At 26.7% G+C, this 20,416-nt stretch overlaps 5 protein-coding genes across 11 annotated transcripts; 4 read left to right on the top strand and 1 right to left on the bottom strand.

Annotated features, from left to right (window-relative positions):
- The first annotated feature begins 255 nt into the window (after positions 1-255).
- On the top strand, positions 256-3,086 carry LOC100871997 (transcription factor E2F5). 2 transcript variants are annotated; one of them, XM_086909559.1, is made up of 8 exons: positions 268-465; positions 781-890; positions 1,005-1,129; positions 1,226-1,290; positions 1,369-1,589; positions 1,847-1,956; positions 2,025-2,072; positions 2,153-3,086. In XM_086909559.1, exons 1-8 carry the CDS (start codon positions 358-360, stop codon positions 2,260-2,262), a joined length of 897 nt encoding a protein of 298 aa, XP_086765685.1. In that variant the 5' UTR covers positions 268-357; the 3' UTR covers positions 2,263-3,086. The 2 variants fall into 2 exon arrangements, with proteins under 2 accessions (XP_012350588.1, XP_086765685.1); XM_012495134.2 differs by having other exon boundaries at positions 256-465; positions 1,005-1,290.
- A 312-nt stretch (positions 3,087-3,398) lies between these two features.
- On the top strand, positions 3,399-5,260 carry LOC100865300 (mpv17-like protein). The gene is made up of 4 exons (XM_012495135.3): positions 3,399-3,541; positions 4,079-4,350; positions 4,424-4,555; positions 4,643-5,260. The coding sequence occupies exons 2-4, from the start codon at positions 4,093-4,095 to the stop codon at positions 4,892-4,894; spliced, it is 642 nt and encodes a 213-aa protein (XP_012350589.1). The 5' UTR covers positions 3,399-3,541; positions 4,079-4,092; the 3' UTR covers positions 4,895-5,260.
- Positions 5,261-5,375: 115 nt separating this feature from the next.
- Positions 5,376-7,453, top strand: LOC100863164 (uncharacterized). The gene is made up of 4 exons (XM_012495146.3): positions 5,376-5,843; positions 6,015-6,329; positions 6,403-6,627; positions 6,715-7,453. The coding sequence occupies exons 1-4, from the start codon at positions 5,655-5,657 to the stop codon at positions 7,162-7,164; spliced, it is 1,179 nt and encodes a 392-aa protein (XP_012350600.2). The 5' UTR covers positions 5,376-5,654; the 3' UTR covers positions 7,165-7,453.
- On the bottom strand, positions 7,328-10,156 carry LOC100872361 (uncharacterized). 4 transcript variants are annotated; one of them, XM_031920503.2, is made up of 7 exons: positions 9,852-10,156; positions 8,811-9,289; positions 8,547-8,733; positions 8,285-8,443; positions 7,934-8,119; positions 7,608-7,853; positions 7,328-7,553 (listed from the first exon to the last, which is right to left on the bottom strand). In XM_031920503.2, the coding sequence occupies exons 2-7, from the start codon at positions 9,178-9,180 to the stop codon at positions 7,487-7,489; spliced, it is 1,215 nt and encodes a 404-aa protein (XP_031776363.1). In that variant the 5' UTR covers positions 9,181-9,289; positions 9,852-10,156; the 3' UTR covers positions 7,328-7,486. The 4 variants fall into 4 exon arrangements, with proteins under 4 accessions (XP_031776363.1, XP_031776361.1, XP_031776362.1 ...); XM_031920501.2 differs by having other exon boundaries at positions 9,623-10,109; XM_031920502.2 differs by having other exon boundaries at positions 8,811-9,292; positions 9,623-9,860.
- Positions 8,566-13,206, top strand: holn1 (CD2 antigen cytoplasmic tail-binding protein 2 homolog holn1). 3 transcript variants are annotated; one of them, XM_086909558.1, is made up of 7 exons: positions 8,566-8,614; positions 11,432-11,500; positions 11,565-11,728; positions 12,024-12,207; positions 12,275-12,456; positions 12,551-12,659; positions 12,747-13,206. In XM_086909558.1, the coding sequence occupies exons 2-7, from the start codon at positions 11,479-11,481 to the stop codon at positions 12,977-12,979; spliced, it is 894 nt and encodes a 297-aa protein (XP_086765684.1). In that variant the 5' UTR covers positions 8,566-8,614; positions 11,432-11,478; the 3' UTR covers positions 12,980-13,206. The 3 variants fall into 3 exon arrangements, with proteins under 3 accessions (XP_086765684.1, XP_086765682.1, XP_086765683.1); XM_086909557.1 differs by lacking the exon at positions 8,566-8,614 and adding an exon at positions 11,042-11,109; XM_086909556.1 differs by lacking the exon at positions 8,566-8,614 and having other exon boundaries at positions 11,033-11,500.
- The last annotated feature ends 7,210 nt before the right edge of the window (positions 13,207-20,416 follow it).

Raw genomic sequence — 20,416 nt, 5'->3', positions numbered from 1 at the left:
TATTAAAGAATAATATTAATAAATTGGTTATCATATAGAAGCATTAAAATTAAAAAAAGTGATTTAAATGAATTTATAAATGTAATAAAAAATATATTTAAATAAAAATTGTTATTTTATTCCATTTAAAATTAAAGAATAGTTTAAATAAAAATATAATTTGATAATAATAATATTTTATTATGATAATAAAATTTAATATTATTTAAATGAAATAACATTTTTTAATATTATGTCGACACTAGAGACGCGCTCATATTTAAATACTTCTTGCGCCATACTAGGATGGCGTCTGTGGTGTTGCGGCAATTTCGAAGGGAATAGTGAGTTTTGAAAATTTTGACAACGACCTCGAGAATGGCAGATAATCAACAAAGTAGATTTGAAAAGTCTCTTGGTCTTTTAACGACTCGTTTTGTCACTTTATTACAGAAAGCAAAAGACGGCGTTCTTGATTTAAAAGTAGTAAGTATTTTCATAAGAATTCATGTATAAAAACTTAACCTACTTGCTAGGTTAAGTTGTCGCGGGCGTACACGCCATTTCTAGCTTGCGGGAATTTTAAAATAAGTGATCAGTAAAATCAATATTTCAAATTTTTTTGTAATATTTTTTTAATAAAGATTACTTCTACACCGTAAATTATTTTTATTTAACATTATACAATCTATACATTACAAATTTTGATATCTCAACGTGCTATCCTACATAACCTAAAAAATAGAATCTATAAATCGATTATATTTGATAACATATAGTAATAAATTTATAATGTTGTAGGCGGCTGATATTTTAGAAGTTCGACAAAAAAGACGAATTTATGATATTACTAACGTACTTGAAGGTATTGGACTTATTGAAAAGAAAAGTAAAAACAGTATTCAATGGAAGTATGTTTACATTGTATTTATTATTTATAAAATATTTTATATATTTTAAGACTCCTAATATCTTATAACCCATTTTTATATATGTTTCATGTAATTTTTTAAATATACCATCAGAGGAGCAGGTCCAGGATGTAACACTCAAGAAGTTGGTGAAAAATTAACTGACTTAAAAGATGAAATAAGGAAATTAGAAGATCATGAGCAATTATTAGATAAACATACCCAATGGATTCAACAAAGTATAAAAAATATAGAAAATGATTTGATTAATAGAAAGCATGCATATATTACTTATGAAGATGTTAAAGAAAATTTTACAGATGATTTTGTGTTAGGAATTCAAGCTCCTCCTGATACAGAATTAAGTGTGCCAACATATAACAAATATGTAACAACCCAGGTATTAATCTCAAAAAAATTTATATTTGAATAATTTTATTGAATAATATAAATAAATAAATTTTATTGTATATTATAGACATCTGAAGAAGATGACAAAGAAATAAATTATGAAATGTTCCTAAAAAGTACTTCAGGAGAAATTAAGGTATACATGATTCAACCAGAATTAGCTAAAACATATGATAGTAAAATATTAGAAATGAGATTACAAGAAGAAATGAAAGGTACAAAAAGAGGAAAAGAAGAAGAAGAAAAAAAAGAAGAAGCTAATGTTAAACCAAAAAGAAGAGTTGGAAGGTAAAAATAAATTTACATTTATAAAAAAAGTTTGCTCTATTCGCATCAAAAATAGTAAAACAATATTTTTGACTTGCAAAGAGCATAAACTAAAATGATCTTCATTGGGGTGAATAGATATTAAGTAAAAATCTGTTCTTTTGGTGTAGATCTTACATTTATGATATATATTATTTATTGTTTGTTTACTGTATATTGTTTATCAAAATAAATTAATTAATAATTATAATTTAAGTACAAGTTTCATTCATTTTTAGGCCTCCAAAAGGAATCAGTAAACCTGATCCTGTTATATCTGATGAAGATGAAGAAGATGATGCAGAATTGATAGAGGCAAAAATAGTACTTCGAGATGTTAGTACATCAGGTAAATATCTATCTATCATAGGATAAATATAATGGAGATTATTTTTGAATTAAATATTTTAATTTCAGATATTGTTCAAAAAGATTTAGAATTATTTGATCAAATTTATTCTGACAGTAAGTAAAAAGTTAATAATAATATTAAAATGAATAAATAATAATAAATATTCGTATAATTTCATAAATTTCACTTTCAGTTTATGGACCATTAGTAAGATTAAGTCCTCCACCTAGTGAGAAGGATTATCACTTTAATCTTAGTGAAAATGAAGGAATTTGTGACTTATTTGATATTACAGCAAAATGAGTAACAAGTTGTATAGTTTAAATGATTGAATGGTTCACACTGTGCCAATAATGTGCAAAATTGCAAAAAAATTTGTTGACAATTTCTGAAGGCTGTTGTATGTATATAATTTTAAAGAATGGATATGGATAATGATCATTGAATATATGCAGTATTTTTTTATTAGTAGAAAATAAAAAAAAGAAAACAAATTATAGAAAAAAATGTTTATAACAATCACTTTTGTTGGATTTTTATTTAATTAAATGATAACATTTTGACAAATTCTATATAATCTCAATATGATTTATTTCTAAATTTATTTACAAACTTTATCTTTGTATGCTTACAATTTGTGTTTTTATTTATAATGATTGCATATATGAAAAAGAAAATCTATTAAAGAAGTAAATATTTTATCAATAATATGTTAGATTCAAATTAACATGTTTTTATAATCTTTGTATATGTTTTATTAAAAGGCGTAATCTTTTTTACATATTTGTTTAGATAAAAATTATTTGAGATAATATAAAATGTATATTATATATAATTGTGTAAATTTGATTTTTTAAAAAATCTTTTATAAGATTTGTTGTAAATGAGTACATATATTTGTACTCTTTTTATAATGCTCTTTTCATGTTATTTCATGTTTGTTACTGCATTCAATGACACTAATTAAGTTTGTGAATATTATAATTATTTAAGCAAAATAAATTTAAATGGAAAGAAGGTACAACTAAAAAGACCAAGAGAAAATCTATAATTTACTTTATAATAAAGTCATGTTTAAATGTTATTATATATATCCCATATAATTATAGAAAATTTAATTTACTTAATATTTTATTTCTAATTTTTTTATATCCCTTTTAAATTAAAAATTATTCTTCATAGATATTTACTTTTCATTTTAATTCCATTGAGGTCAACAATTTTGATTGCACCCATTACACTTCGTTACCGATGACATTTATTCGTAAGATGATGCGTAATCATTTACATGATATATCAAAGTATCGGAAAAGTGAACTAGAAAGATACGAAATTACCAAGGACAGATAAGAATGGATCGACCAGTTTCGTCATCGTTAGTACTTTTGCGCGTGACGAATATAAGTTTGGTCTCAACGATTGCCAGTATGTGCATGTTTCCGTAGTAGTGAATCATTTCCAGATGTGTCAATCTTACAGAACTATTGTTTTTCATAAATTCGCGGTACAGCGAGTTTCCTCGCGTCACATTCAAATAAACCGCGGTAATATTATCAACTTTTCGACATCTTGTCAAAGAAAGGTATGATGCATGAAAAAAATAAATAAAAAAATAGTTTATACATATATGTTTTATGAAACTATTATTATATTCTAAATTTCAGTGATATTATTTTCGATAGCTTGTTAATATATTTAAAATAAATTAAATAATATAATTGATGACAATTTAATTATCAATTATTTTTATTACATTTTTTTAAATTTATATATATAGAAAAAACAACTTCTCTATTTCTGAAACATTGATTATACGCACTCTTTTGTTTGGCGCGTAGCATCATTCATTATGAATTGATTTGTCACGTGCCGTGACAAAGAAAACATGAAATTTATAAAATTCTTCGGAACAAACTAATATGAACATAAATTGCATAATGATGTAGTATATATGCTAACACAAATACATTCTAAATAATAGTAGTTTTAATTTTTTATTTAATTATTCAGGTTTAAAGTTTCATTTAATTTACACAATTATCGTTTCGATTTTATAATTATTTATAATTAAAATTGTTTAATAATAATATTTATTAATAATTAAAATTGTTTATTTCAGTGACCGCTGTGAAAATGCGTATTATTTTTATAAAAGTTCGCGAAGTATCGCAAAAATATCCAATTGTAAGAGGAATGGCTTCTTATACTGTCATATGGCCGACAGGAAGTTTAATACAACAAAAACTAGCAGGATATGATGAATTAAATTACTTACAAGCCTTAAGATTTAGTTTATATGGTGGGTTTTTTGTAGCTCCAACACTATATTGTTGGTTAAGGTGCTCTTCATATTTTTGGCCAAAATCAGACCTGAAGTCTGCAATTACCAAAGTATATTAAAATTAACTAAATAATTACTATATGCCAATCATAATATTAATGGTTAATTATATTTATTTTATAGGCTTTAGTAGAACAAGTGACATATACTCCAACTGCAATGTGCTGCTTCTTTTTTGGTATAAACTTACTTGAAATGAAACCAATAACTGAATGCATTGAAGAAGTTAAACATAAATTTTGGCCTACTTATAAAGTAAGTATTTATGATTGATATGATTAATATAAAATATGTAGTCATTACAAATAATAAAAAAAATTTTAATTATTATTTATATTTCAGATTGGTGTTTGTGTATGGCCTATTTTACAAACAGTCAACTTTTTTTTTATCCCAGAACATAATCGTGTAGTTTATGTAAGTTGTTGTAGTTTAATTTGGACATCTTTTCTTGCATATATGAAAGCATTAAATGCAAAAACTAGTCAAAATGATATAAAAGATGACAATAATTTCAAACACAAAGGTCACATTAAAATTCAATCTACTAATCAAGTAGAAGACAAAAATAAAAGAGTATCTATTATAAGATAAAGATATGTAGGAAAATTATTTAGCTCAATTAATCAATTTACATATATATATATATATAATATTACATATATATATTTTATATAAATATGTATGTATGTATATATATATGTATGAAAAATTATACTGAATAATAAGATCATTTATTTTTTTTGTTCATCTACAGTATAAAATAAATTAAAAAATCTATATGATATATATAGTTGTAGATTATACATTTATATTATAATAAATAAAATTAAAAATTTATAACAGTTCAAAATTAAGAAAGTATATAAGAATTGATTTTATTGTTAAATTTAACAAATGACATTTATTGTGATGTTATTACTTGTTATTAATAAATAAAAATAAATAATTTTTAAATAATCATTGTTTCATTAAAATAAAGATTTTCATATTTTAGTTTTAAAATTATATACTTTATTTTTGGAAAATTAAATTTTTTTATACTTTATCGATTCTTTTTTCAATCGATTATACTTATTTAGAAAATTCAATATGGCTACTTTAAAGGTTAGAAGTTTAAATCATCAAAAGCTGTCAAATACAAAGCAATATACTTAATAGTTATTGATAATAAAAAATATGTCATTTTCTATGTATATTTTAGAAGTATACAGTATTAATCATGAGAAGTAGTTCTATTATATAAATATAAACGGAATACAATGACATGAGGTTATGATACAAGTTTAGTTCATAGTGACTTGAAATATATTTTGATAATTTATTATTTTTTTTAAATAATAAATATTAAAATATGACTCGTTCCTCGGTATCAGCACAATGTGATTTAATTGCATCATATATGGATGGAGTTCATGTTAAAATTGCAGAAGCTTATAAACCTCCAAGAAAAATATGTTTACCAGCTGCATATAATAATAAGTTACCAGACGTATCGAAATTAAATTATGACTTCAATTTGGAAAAATCAGTACTTGAAAAGGTTGTGTAGTACTTTAATTTGTAAAAGATATAAATTAAATTGAAAATAAATTATATTTTACAATGCATGTAAATTAATTCATCTTAATATAAAAAAAATATTAGAATATATTTAATTCAAATATAAACTTCCATATTCATTGAAATAAATTAACTATAATTTGATTTATAGATGACAGAATGGCGTAATGTTAGACAAGCAAATAGCAAAGCACGGCATGCACGATTAGATGAGAAAAGAAAGAAACAAAAAAATGAATTTTCACCTCCACCACCACCTCCTTTGCCTGATATTACAAAGCCTATAAATGCACCTGTGCCTGAAACAACAATTCTTACTCCACAGCCTTTATCTCCACCTGCAAATGATCTTCAAAATCATATAAAAGTAAATGGTCTTGATTTTGCTGATTTTGATAATGATACAAGCAGTCCATTTGACAATTTGGAATTAAAAACAATTAATGAAATGGAAGAACTTGCTCAGGTTAATAAAGTATCTTACATCATAACATAAGCAGTAAATAATAGATTTAATATTTCCTTTTTTTATATTTTAGGTATTACAGCCTACATCTCAATGGATGCCATCAGCAAAATTAGAAAATTTGTTAAATGATTTAACAATTAATGATGAATCAAAATCTCACATACAAGAAAAAAATGATGTCAAGAATGAAATAACTGATCAGGATGAAATTAATGAACAAGAAAATATGAAGCATCGTAGTGTATCTGCAATTGTAGAAGAACTTCAAAGAGATTTAAAAAGACCTCATATGGAAGTAATAATATTTTTCTTATACAAATATATATATTATTAAATATGTGATTTTAAATTTTAAATTATTTATTAATTATTTGTATATTAGGATTGGAAGTCTTGGCCAAATTTAGGAAATCCTGACACTAGTAGTCATGACACATTAAAGCAAGAAAAAGTAATGGTAACAAATCAAGTTGCTCTTATGAATCTATTATTGGATTTAACAGAAGAAGATAAAAAATTGGCTCGGCATTTGAGCGATATGGGATTTCCTTTATCGAGAGCTGCTCGTGCTATACGCGATTTAGGTGGTCAAGATAATAAAAAAATTGTAGAATACTTATTAGCTGTTCAAGCTTTAGAAGAAATGGGAATTTCTGGAGAAGATGCTGAAAAAGCTCTTGCCCTTACAGAATATAATCAAGAAAAAGCCAAAGTGTATTATGAAAATTTATGTATTTTAAGAGATTTAGGGTTTCCAGAAGAAAAGGCATCTGTTGCACTTTTAAAATGTAATATTGATCGCGATAGAGCTTTAGATTTTCTTGTAACTTAAATTTAGAATTATATAAAAAATAATTGTTAAAATTTTTTATAAAAAGAATAAATTTACTTAATATGTAAAAAAATTTTAAACTAATTATAAAGAGAGATGTATTATTTTAAAGATAGCATCGTGATATGAATATTGTGATAAAAATTTAAAATACCAGCCATTGTAAGATAAAATAATATGTAAATGATTTAATACTTATATATATTAAATATTACTCAGAAATATTGTAAATGATACAAAGATTTTTAGTCTGATTTGAAAACATTAAATTCTTATTTTTTTAATGTAATATATTTACAGAATTATTTTCTAAATAATATTATTAATTTATGCAGTACCAAGTATGTCTAATTGTCATATTAGAATGTTTTGAAAATTCAGCTGCACATCTGAAAAATTAAGTCTGATATTATACATAGATCTATATATAGTATTTATCTTACCTTTTACAGCAACATAATGCAACTGTTGTTATAGCTTCTCCATAATAATTCATACCAATAATAATCCAAGCTTCTGTAAAAATTGGTTGTTGACATTGAAAATTTACACAAATACTTATTGGACCATTCATTAATAAGTTACATGAAACATTAAAATCAAGTTTCTGACAATTTTTTATTTGAATTGGTTCATATTGAACATTTATGCTTATAGGTGATACAGAAATATTAAGTGTATGTTTATACCTTAAATAAAATTCAATATCAGATAATGTATATTTATAATATTAAAAATAATATAAATCCTAAAAAAAGTAAGTAAATACCTTTCGGTATAAACTTTTCTCAAAGATAATTCCCATAAAGAAATAACTGTATTTTCAAGTATATTATGAACTTTTAAAAGCTGACGTGGTAATTCTATTATAAAGTCAGTATCCTTTTCATTTATTTTTATTTTTAATTTAATATGTGTATGTAATGTAGTATTTTCATAACATGTTGCAAAGCATCTGTGATTATGCATATATATATATATATATATATATATTTATAAATTCAATGGCAATAAAAAAATGTTTAAAAATTGCTTTAAATAATTTCATTAAATTTTTATAATAATTATTTTTTGTTTTAAATTATATATATCATACACTATAAAATATGTATGTACATACCCATAAGCCAAAATATTTCTTTGATCTTGAATAAATGAATATTGAACTTGAGATGTTAGTTGATAAAGAAGTGGATAAGATAAATAATTTAAATATATATTTGCATCAAATTTAATGCAAGGAGAAGATACAAATCCATTTAATGGTAAATATCTTAGCCTATATAAAAATCATTCTGCATAAAATGAAAGCATTTAAAATGTTAACAAAAGTCTAATAATAAATTAATTTAAACAAGTACAATGATTATTTATATAACAACCTGTTAGAACATACAGAAATAATTGACAGCTGTGGAGATAAAGTTAATCTATTTGGGAGTTCTTTAAGGTAATTATTATCTGCATTTAATTCTTTTAATTTAGGTAAGGAACCAATCCATTCTGGCAGTGCAACAAATTTATTTCCAGAAATAGACAAAATTTCTAAATTATGCATTTGATTCATTTCTATAAAAATTACATAAAAGTTTACATTAAATTATATAAACTTCTAAAATTTTTTTTATTTTTCTTTAAAAACTTACCATTTGGTAATTTATCTATAAAATTTTCATTTAGTAATAAAGATTTTAAGCTTATTAAATTTCCTATATAAGGGGATATTTGCTCTAATTTATTAGCACTCAAATCAAGAACTGTTAATTGATTCATTTGACAAAGTTCTGGAGGTACTTCCTTTATCAAATTTCCATAAACATACAAATTAGTAACATTAAAAAGTTCTACAATCCATGAAGGTAAGGTAGTAATTTTATTCCATTTTAAATATATTTCTTGAATATGGCTTCCATAGATTCTTATCGCTTCAGGAAATTCCACAAGACCTCGACAATTCCAATGTAATATTACCTTATCTTTGATTTCTTTCACCATTTCTGTAGAATCTGAGTCCATTTTTAAATAAATTTAATCAAAATCGTTTTTATATATTAAATTGAAGAAGTAGATCTGAATTTCTGAAGTTGGCAGTCAACCTTCAATGTATACCCAAAATAACTTTGGCCTGCTTGGAAGATTTATATTAATAACCTATTATATAGCAACATTATTTTATTATATAGTAACATTATTTATTTCATAACTATCTCAAATTTATAATTGCACATAATTACATCACATAAATTTTCATAAATAGATATAAAAATGAACATAATTCTTTTTTAGAAAATTTAAATTGTAAACATTTTGAGATAAATATTATATTTGGTGTTTTTAAACAAATTTAAAATATAACAATTTCTCATTTATTAATATACATTACTCAATAACAATCATTAATGAATATATTGATAAAAACAAGAGTTTAATTTGATTTGTATTAAAAATTTGTACTTACTGTTTTCTTAATAATGGTGAAAGAAAATAGACATTAAGTACATAATAATACATATTTTTATTACACATTTTACTTAATTATTTTATATAATATATATCATTAATAAAAATTTATTAATCGCCTAAAATTTTATAAATATTTCTAATCATATGATCAAGATAATAAATGTAAAACATTTTTATAGCTATTTCGCATATAAAAAAAAATTGCATTTATTTATAAATCTTACCAATAACTTGCACTTCATAATAATCAATATATGCTGAACACTATTTACTATATATTATATATTAATTAATATATCTATATTAATTATATTAATTATATACACTATATATTAATTAATATATCTAAGTAAGCAAATAAGTATATATATATATATATATACTGTAATTAGAATTGTCAAATTAAATCAAATAGATTATATTAAAATTTTTTAATAGTTTAGGCAAAGAAAACAAATTACTTAAATATCAGAATTCAGTACATAAATTTTGCACATTAAGCATAGACAAGAAAAGCAAATAGAAAAGGACAAGAATAGGATAAAAATATGGGAATCAGAGCCATCTTCAGAATATTTAAATGAAACTAATATAAATCACGGAAATAAATAATACAAAAAAGATAGATATAGATTTTTTAGATATAGAATAAAAATTAATATTTCTCAAGTATTAAAGACATCTTTTTAAAAGCAAAATAAAATAAAATATAAATTGAAAATCAGTGCCATTTTCTTAATGTTAGAAATTATTTCAAAAACATTGATAAAACAGGTTAAGAATTAATCAATACCATTTTTTTGAATACTAAAGACATTTTTCTAAAAATAGATGACACTGATTCTTAATTACTAATTTATCTTATTCATTCAAAGAAATATTTTTAGTATTCAAGAAATGGTATTACCAATCAATTCTTATGTTTTTATCCTTTTCCTATTATTTGCTCTCTTTATCTATATTGGTTTTTACAGCATTTTAGAGATGACACTGATTTTATAATTTTTAATCTATCCTTCGAATTATTGCTCTTCTTATCTATATTTCTTATATGTATATAGATATATAACCACAAACGAAGTACGAAATATATTCTATTCTATATCTAATTTGTAATTATAATTTTAATTTTCTAAATAAATGATTCAATTAAAATATGTAATAATAATATGAAATATAAATTATTTTATATTTATATGTTTATTTATCATAATTTGAATACATATTTAAATTTTTTTAATATTCTATTAGAAATAGTTTTTAATTTGTATTTATTTTTAATGATACATTATGTTTTTTTAAATTTATGAAATTAATTTAACTGAATTAATAAAAAGTGAAATATTTGAATTCTATTATACAAAAACATAATATATTCAAATTATATATATTCAGCCATATATATTTTAATACTGTTTAGTTCAACTAGGTGACGCTTTGTAATAGCAGTTTTCTCTATTCGAAATCTAACCTAATTTAAACGTACGTGAAAGTTTTATAAATAATTTTATTATTTAAAATATGTTTTTCTAAAAATTTGTTTGTTATAAATAATCTAAAAGCACAATATAATAATAATTGAAAACTAAATAAGAAGAAATAAAATAACATTAAAAAAGATATTGTACTGATCGTGTGAGAATATATTAAAAAAAATTTAACAATAAATTATTACAATAACTTAAAATAAACAGATAACTTTTATTATTAATTGGTTACTTATTAAATATAATAATGTATAAACGTAAATTTGATGAATTAGAAGACAATAATATTGGTAAATCACCAGTAAAAAATTCATTAGATTCAGATGAAGAAGATGATGATGCTAACGAAGATAATTATAATATAATGAGTGACGATGAAATTGAAGGTATGTAAAAATATAAAAAAACTATTCAATGTGATATTGAACATCTATTTTATTTAATTATTAGGTGCAGAAGATGGACCAAGTGCTTCAGAAACAAATGTAGGATTTACAGCATTCAACATGAAGGAAGAATTAGAAGAAGGACATTTTGATAAACAGGGTCATTATCTTTGGAATAAAGAAAAAGAAATTAGAGATAATTGGTTAGACAACATTGATTGGATGCAGGTTTGTAATATCTATTAATTAAATAATTTTAATTTTAATAAATTAAAATAATAACTAAAATTAATTTTTATTTAATTATAATATAATATGAATTTATTAGTAATTAATCTCTGATGTCCTATAATTTAAAATAAAATGTAATTTTCTTTTAATGTTTATAATTTTTCTTTGCTCTTGGACTTTTGCATATTGAAATATCAGAATATGTTTTCATACAGCAGACAAATAGAATTATCTGTAAACCTGCCTTGTTTACTCAGTGATGCAAAACATTACTAAGGCATAATCTTGATAGATCAAACCGAGTTCTACAGCAAGTGTAAAGAAGAAAAGTGAAAGCGGTAAAACTCATGGACTGGCAGATAGCGATAGTGAGGATGAAGGTCCAGATATTATGTTCAATCCAACTCAGATTTATAAACAAATATTGGAATACTTACAACCTGGAGAAACTGTTTCTAAGGCTTTGTGCAGGCTTGGTAATTATTTTTAATTAATTAAATTTTATTTGAAAGAATATATTTTTCATTATTAATATATTTATAGGGAAAGGAAAAAAGAAATTAACTACTGCAGAAAGATGGAAAAGAAAACAGGAAAAGAAATCAATCGAAGATGATCAAAATTCTATTAGTATAACAAAATTAACAGAATTGGCAAATGAATTGTTAACTCGTACTGGAAATATGGATATATATCAAGAAAGTTATGAACATATTAAAAAAAAAGTATTTGCTTTATGAATAATAAATAATAAAAAACGAAAAGAATAATAATTAAAATAATAAATTTTTAATATATTTATTATTGTAATTTTTATAGGTTGAGATAGGAGAAAAACATGCTCATCCTTCTAAACAAGAAGCAGAGTTAGATATGTATGCTGATGACTTTGATGTAAAAGAAAAAGCAAAATTGGATGGAAATGAAAGTAATTATATTTTTTATTATACTATATTATATTATTGTAAATTATTTGTTGCTTATATATATATATATATCTTTATTTTATTTTTAGGTAATGTTAATGAAATTGATAATTCTGAAAATGAACATAAAGAAGAAGAAATAATGTGGGAATTAAAATGGTCACAAGATGAAAATGCAGAAATTCATGGTCCACATACAAGTGAACAAATGCATGCATGGGCAAAGGAAGGTTATTTCAAAAGCGGGGCTTGGGTACGAAGAAGAGGTCAAAATAATCAATTTTATAATGCTGCAAGAGTGGATTTTGAACTTTATCTGTGATGTTTTATTTTGATATAGCCATTTTATAAGGAATCCATTAATTGCAATATTTTGATGATGAATTATCAAACTAGTGCTTTAATTTCAATGCAATTAAAAAAAATGTTTAATGTAACAAAATATAGACTAATTATGTGTCAATATGTACAGTATTGTTACAAACTTCGATACACACATACTCTGGCATTTTAAAATTACAAATATAATAAATATATCAAAGCTAAAAATTGTCTTTGTCTATATTTAAAAAAGAGTATTATCAGTAATAATATTGATTAATAACTCATTCTGTGTAACTAAAATATATAAAATAACTATTGTTCATTCTTGATACATAGCATATAAATAAAATTAATCAAAAAATGCATTTATTTTTTTCATGAATTGGTTGCTTTATTCTAAAATTTAAAGATATTTATTTTTAAATATTTTAAATATTTGCTAAGTAATTTTATTAAATATATATTTAAATCGGGAAAAAACAAAACTTTAGGAACTTCATATACATAATAAAAGAATAAGAATTCATCAATATGTTATGTACTTTAAAACAAGATTTTATAATAAATATTTGCACTGTAAAAATTATATGACTAATAGAGTGCAATTTAATGGCATTTGAATATTTAAATCTTCAAGAAAATAAGATCTGAAAATTGTTTTATTTTTTTCTTACTTTTTATTTAAAGCATTTAATACCAAATCAAAATAAGCAAATATTTGTTTAATTACAAGAAAAAAACATAAAGATATTTGAATGCATAAAACACGAAATTTAATAGCTCATATAATACTCTATGCACATAAATATAATAAGAAATAGCATAACATAAAAAGGACTTAACAGGCATTTACATATTAGCATAAATAGCACACGTGTTACTGAATATACAATATAACTTTATTAGATATCTTAAACATTTTTATTAGCAATGTATGAAATTTCTATATGATTACTTAAAATATTCCGCGTATGTAAGTAAATCGTACATACATATTTACCCGTGAGTATGCATGTATATACGTACTACTATAATAGTAGTAGTATGTATATATTTTAATTATATATATATATATATATATATATATATATATATATATATATATATATAATTATGTAATTATATATATATAATTGGATAAGTATATTTGAGATTCTTCCACGAAATTTGATATAAATTTTGAGAAAATATGAAACAATACTCAAAACGAGGATTCGTTTATATTAGCTTTATAACAAAAATTGACCGAACTCCTCTATGGTCATTAGTTCAGAATTGAAAAAATCCTACATACGATCGCTTGTAAAAAATATTAATATATGTACGCATGCGATGATGTATTTTTATATTATAGATATTAAACATCGCAAAAAATCACATGTTTATTCGTTATATTTGATTTGCCATTTTTTGCTATACACATTCAGTCTAAGAAGAGAAAAAAGTTTTAAAAAGACATTAAATTCAAAGATTTATCATCTTAACGGAATTCGATATTCTCACAGAAATGGCCAATTCCATACTCAATAATTTTATGAAAAAATTCTGTAAATCTGTAAAATACAAAAATTTGCGATTTTTTCAATTTTAGTCTCTATAATTGATAAAAAAAAAAGAGATGAAAATTAAGACAAAAAAGATAGGAAAATAACGAAAGCAAGAGAAAAAAATGAAATGTATATACAGAATAATTATGAATACACGAAACTATTATACTAATATTTACAGGAAAAATTCACATATGTAGGTACAAGCGGGATAGATTTACAACGAAACAAGTTACATTGGTTTTCTCTTTGATTTTCGCAATTCTCTTTCTATCAGGAGACAAACGATCGGGATACAACAGATTAGACGAAAGATGAAGAAAAGGTTAAGAACGGCACAAACAGTGGACGCATTCGTAAGCCGGTTTCATAAACGCACGCAAAATACGCAAAGTATATGTAACGAATTGTATGAACAATATCGTTTCTCTAGTACACTCTCAATAAAAAAATTTTTTTTTTTAATATTGTCTTAATTCTAATCTTAATTATTCTACAAGTTACTATAACTCCATTAAATGTCAGATACATGAGTTTGCAGATGGATTGACAGATATCCTGGTGTTTGAGAAGAAATTGCTTGAATACTGTAAGATTATCATGATTGTATAAACAGGTATTATTATAGTCATGATAAATTACTTTCACGTTGTTATCCGAGGATTAGTATAATAAATCAGTGTTAATTTGCTTCATTTCACGAGATATTTTTATACTTCATAAATTGATATTATGATATATTTATTTCAAATTTATTAAATGTGACATTCTAATTCGCATATTTCTTTTTTTGATAAGAATGAAATTCGAGAAAGATTTCATCCAAAATTTTAGATATTTTCATCGAATCTAATTTTAATTTTTTAAAAATGTGATTTCCAATATTTATATTGTTAATTTTTCAAAAATAATAATTTTTAAAAATTTTCCTTTAAAAAAAATAAATTTGATAATTTTTGGCCAAATCGGTAAAATTTAAATTAAATGAATAATAAATATAATAAATTCATTACTAGTATACTCAAGAAATTATTCTCAAACACAGCAAGAAGTCCCGTTCTCCGTCAACATCGTTCATTGGCCGCATTAATATCGATGAAGGCTCGAATGAACGAGAAACTAACTCGAGTTATCAAGCGGCGATGGCGCTCAGTCATCATCATCATCATCATCATCATCATCATCATCATCATCGTCATCATCGTCATCATCGTCATCATCTTCATCTTCATCGCGATACGCTATCTCGTCGAGCATTCGAAGCAGCTTTTTTTCACTGCTTTCGAAAGAATCACGAAATCGTTTAATAAATGTATTTTCTCGCATCGTTGTTATGAAACCGGCGGAGATATTACTATAGACAGACAGACAGACAGACAGATAAACAGACAAACAGACAGACAGACAGACAGACAGACAGACAAAGTGTAAAAAGACAAAGAGAAATTGGGAATAATATAAACAGCAAAAAACAATCAACACTGAAGACGGACGTTTACGCGCCTGAGGAACGGTGATGTGCATTCGACGTTGCGCAGCTTTTGTGTCTATATGTACATACAAAAATAGCCGCCGATGGAGCGCGCCTCGAACGCATCGAAATCCCTGTGACACGAAACCGGAAAGGGTAAAAAAGGGAAGGATATAGGAAAAAAAAAAAGAAGATAGAAAGGGATACTGACGGGAACGTAGAAGGAAATGGGAACAGAGGGAAGCCGTTTTCGTTTCTATCCATCGGCTGTGCGGCTGCTCGAGCAGTCTCCCTCTTTTTCATCTTCCTTCTTCTTCGTTCCTCGGGACGAGATCCATGTAGCATGACTAACTACCATGACTAACGAGTCGGGCGAAATGCCACCGTGGAATCTTGACTAACCGAGCGGGAAAGTGGGTCCAATGAAACGCTTCCAACTCTAATATTTTGGCCTGTCAGAGAGTGATCCGGTGGCTAGGTTTTTCTTCCATTCGTCCTTTTTATTTTCGATTTCCCTTTCTTTTCGTTCGGAGTTTTTTTTCCCTTTTTTCCTAATTGCTCTTTAATCTAGATTTCCTTCGTTCGAAATTCCCCTTCTGCTGGATTCTCGAGCTCATTTTCCTTACCCTGGTTTCCTTCTGCCCTCGAATGCTCGCTCGATCCGAATTGAATTAATCTGGAGGGCGTTGCAGGATAGCCGAAATGGGGCTAACGATAAAAGCTACGTGTCGCATGGTTTTTCAAATTGGTTTCGAAACTGTTAACAACAGTTGGGAATTTTATTCGTTTTATCGAGATTGTCAGATGTTTGACAAACAACAATTGGTCGAATCTCCGTAAAAATCGTACGAAAAAGTTTGATCCGGCCAATCCGCTCTTCAACTCAACGAATTTTCCAACTTAACCTCACCTCAAGCACTTTTTATTCTCTCGTACGCGTCAAAACTTCGGAATATTATCAGACATCTATAATCTCCTCGTTCAGATTATAAAACTCCGGACACTTCCGAGCTCTATTCCACGAGTGTGAAAAATGAAATGGAAATTGAAAAATCGTCTCGTAATCAAATCTCTGCGAGGAGGATCCTATCGTTGCAAATAAGTTTCACGGTTTGGCCGTGACAACCGTTGGATTGCCAACTTCTCTATCGAAACTTGGAAAGTTCCCAGTGATGGACGGTCGGACGAAGGTTGAACGAGAGATTCGCGGGTTCTGGGTCACTGGGACCGTACACATGGTTCAAAGGTGAATGTTTTCACTGGTCAGGGATCGGCTGCTTGGGAGAAAATTAATTTTTCACAGCTGTCCGCCGACCGATCACCGAAAAGTACCGAAGAAATACGCGAGAGGGGGCGTCGATCGCGCTCTCACCGATTTCATCGCTTTGGGAACGCGCGTTCTTACAGGTGGCACGAATATTTCATCGGGTTGTTCTCGGGCCGTTTCGATCCTTTGTGTTGGCTGCCGGCTATCGGGGCGATTTGATTGCCCGGCGTAAATTAAGCGGGTTGGTATCAAGGGAGTTGTTCAAATTCGACCGCCACGAACTAGCCCCAGGCGTAAATTCTATTTGAACCCTTTTCCGGATCGCGTTTCGCCCATTTGTACATCCTTGGAATTGTTGAGCAAATGGGTATGCAGGGCGTACCAAGTTTTTTTTTGTTGTGGAATTGCGTTAAAGCGCAATTTCTCTTGCACGATAATTCACTATTAATTAATAATATCACTAATAATAAATTATAAATTGTAAATCTTTTTTATAATTTGTCAACTTTTTTTTGATAATCAGATAAAAATGAGGATAAAATGTGTAAAATTTACTTGTAAAACTTTCTCGTTTTTATTATCAAAATTGACTGTTATGAAAACTTCAGCGTTTTTTCAACTCTCATTTCTTTATTTCGAAAAAAAAAATGGTAAATATTTATGAGAGAAAATATGCATAATTAATCGATCAATCTCTAAATAGTTGTTTATTCTTGCGTAATGAAATGAAAAATTTTTTACGGAAATGATCCATTTCTTACAACTTTTTAATAAAACATTCATGAGTCCATGTTTATACGATATTTCTTCTTGTTTTTACACATGGAATATGCTGGCATCATTTTGCAGGGAAAAACCTGGTGCACCCTGTATAAAGGTAAAGCTTTGAGCGAAACTTCAATGGAATACGGTTATTATTTACCGTTGGCAGCTCTCTTGCTTTTGAATTTCGTTTCGTAGTGCGGTGGAACTTGTGTGTTAGGGGATTTTCAAGTTTTATGCGAGTTTATTTTATGTGGAAGTTATATCGCCCGAGAATTTAACTCGCCGATCGATCCGCCGGTCTGATAAAAAATCATTTATACTACTTGTCGAAAGCTTGAAATCAATTTTCGAGGAATATTCGAAACTGTACGCATCCTTTTGCCAAAATTTCACCACATCACTCTTGTAAAATTATTATTCGAACAACAATTACTTCGAAAATAATCGATACTCTTATTCTATTCTCTTCTTAATATTTCGATTTCGTCCGCAACGAGCCGATAATTAAACAGATCCCGAACCAATTTAACCCCATCTTCCTTGATTTAATATTTTAAGCTAATTTTCAAAAGAGTGGGTGGAAAGATTGCTCCGGCCCCCAATTAGATCTAATATTTTTTAAGGAATAATAACCTGACCCCGTTTCACGTATCAGAGGCTATTATTATTGCCTCGATTGGAATTACTGTTCCCGAAATTCTACAGATTTTTCGAGCGAGCGAGAGCTCGAGGAGAAGGTTTACCGTGGCGAATTGAATATTTAACTTGGCGAACTTCCTCTCGAGGAGCCATCGCGTCGGGAGGAGACTTTAATCAGTCGGAATTCGATATTCCATTAAATTTGTAGACGCGTTGCGTTTCGAGGACGCGGCATCACGACGGCATAAAACGCACATGGCCGTGTTATGGATGACGACCATCGAACCATCGAGTTCGCGCGATCGTTTCGCGAAATGACGAGTGACAATCTTTCAATTTCCGTGTGCGGGAGCACGATCAACTTCGTTCATAAATCGCTGGACACGATTTATATAAATAAATTATTTCACATTTCTTGTGAATGAAGAATGGCCTTCGTGTGTGCACGCAATTTTGATTCGTGAGAAGAGAGTAATTTCTTTCATCTTACAAGTTACAAAATATAGTTAAAAATTATACGTAAATCACATACAAAATGCCCAGTTACTTATGATCGAAACATCCGATACTCGAGAACTCGAGAGTTCGATCCATCCCCTTCCGATGATGCTTCGTAATGGATACGTACGTACGTTCTTGCTGATGCATCAAGTATATTTTTCTTTTTTTCTTTTTTTTTTTTTTCTTTATCTCGTATTCAAAACGTAACATCTTTCCAAACTTAACATCATAAATTATAATAAATAAATATATATATATATATATATTATTTATGTATGTATATATATATATATATATGTATAATACGCTTAAGTTTGTATAAACGTGAAATCTCGTCTCTAAATATACCTCGGTGTGTGTGTGTGTGTGTGTGTGTTCGTAATGTGTTTTCCTAACGGTAAAGGTCGCGTCTATTATTGCTTCAATTTACAATCTTCTTCTTCTTTTTTCCTTCTCTTTATCTCCTTCTGAAAACGGTCCTCTTCGCTCGACTTCAGCGGGCTCAAGCAGGAAAAGAAAAAGAGGAACCGTCCAGTTTTTTTTCTTTTTTTTCTTTTTTTTTTTTTTACGAATTCTAAACTTTGTGTCTTTTGCTCCCTTCGGTGGTGTGTATTTTTATACTTATGCGCTTTTACTCGCGCGCGCGCGCGTATATATATATATATATGTACGTGAGTGTATGTATGTATATATATATATATAAATATCTGTAAATGTACGTACGCCTTATATAAAGGTATAAAGACAGAGAGAAAGAGAGAGATAGAGAGTGAGACAGAGAGAGAGAAAGGTAAAGAAACACAGACGGAAGGACAATGGAGGCGCGGATTCGACGACACAGCGCCACCTTCATTTTCCCGTCTCGTTTCTCGCTTATGTAAATCCTTGTGCTTGAGGTAGCCGACCGTTTCGCGAAAATCTTTTGCCTCGGCCTAAAATCGGCCTAAAACTTTCCGAATTCGAATATGCGTGTGCGCGCGAAGAGAAAGGAAATAAACGAACGAAAATAAATGGGCGATATAATTAAATATTCTTCAACCGGTTACGATAAGACTTCGTAAGAAGAAATGAACGACGACGCGCGTTCACAGGATGAATATGGTGGTCATCAATTTTTTCCGCGATGCAAAGAATTAAAAAAAGAAAAATACTTTATTCGTTTCATGGGAAATTTATGAGGGATAAAAAAAAAAAAAAAAAAAAAGAAGAAGAAGAAAACGTAACCGGTTGTTTATACTATCGAAT

The sequence above is a fragment of the Apis florea genome, unplaced genomic scaffold, assembly GCF_048593485.1.
Source record: "Apis florea isolate Af1SG1 unplaced genomic scaffold, ASM4859348v1 contig_3158_pilon, whole genome shotgun sequence".
NCBI classification, from domain to species: domain Eukaryota; kingdom Metazoa; phylum Arthropoda; class Insecta; order Hymenoptera; family Apidae; genus Apis; species Apis florea.
Note: the sequence above shows the minus strand (reverse complement) of the source record. Positions and strands in the feature narration are given on the sequence as shown.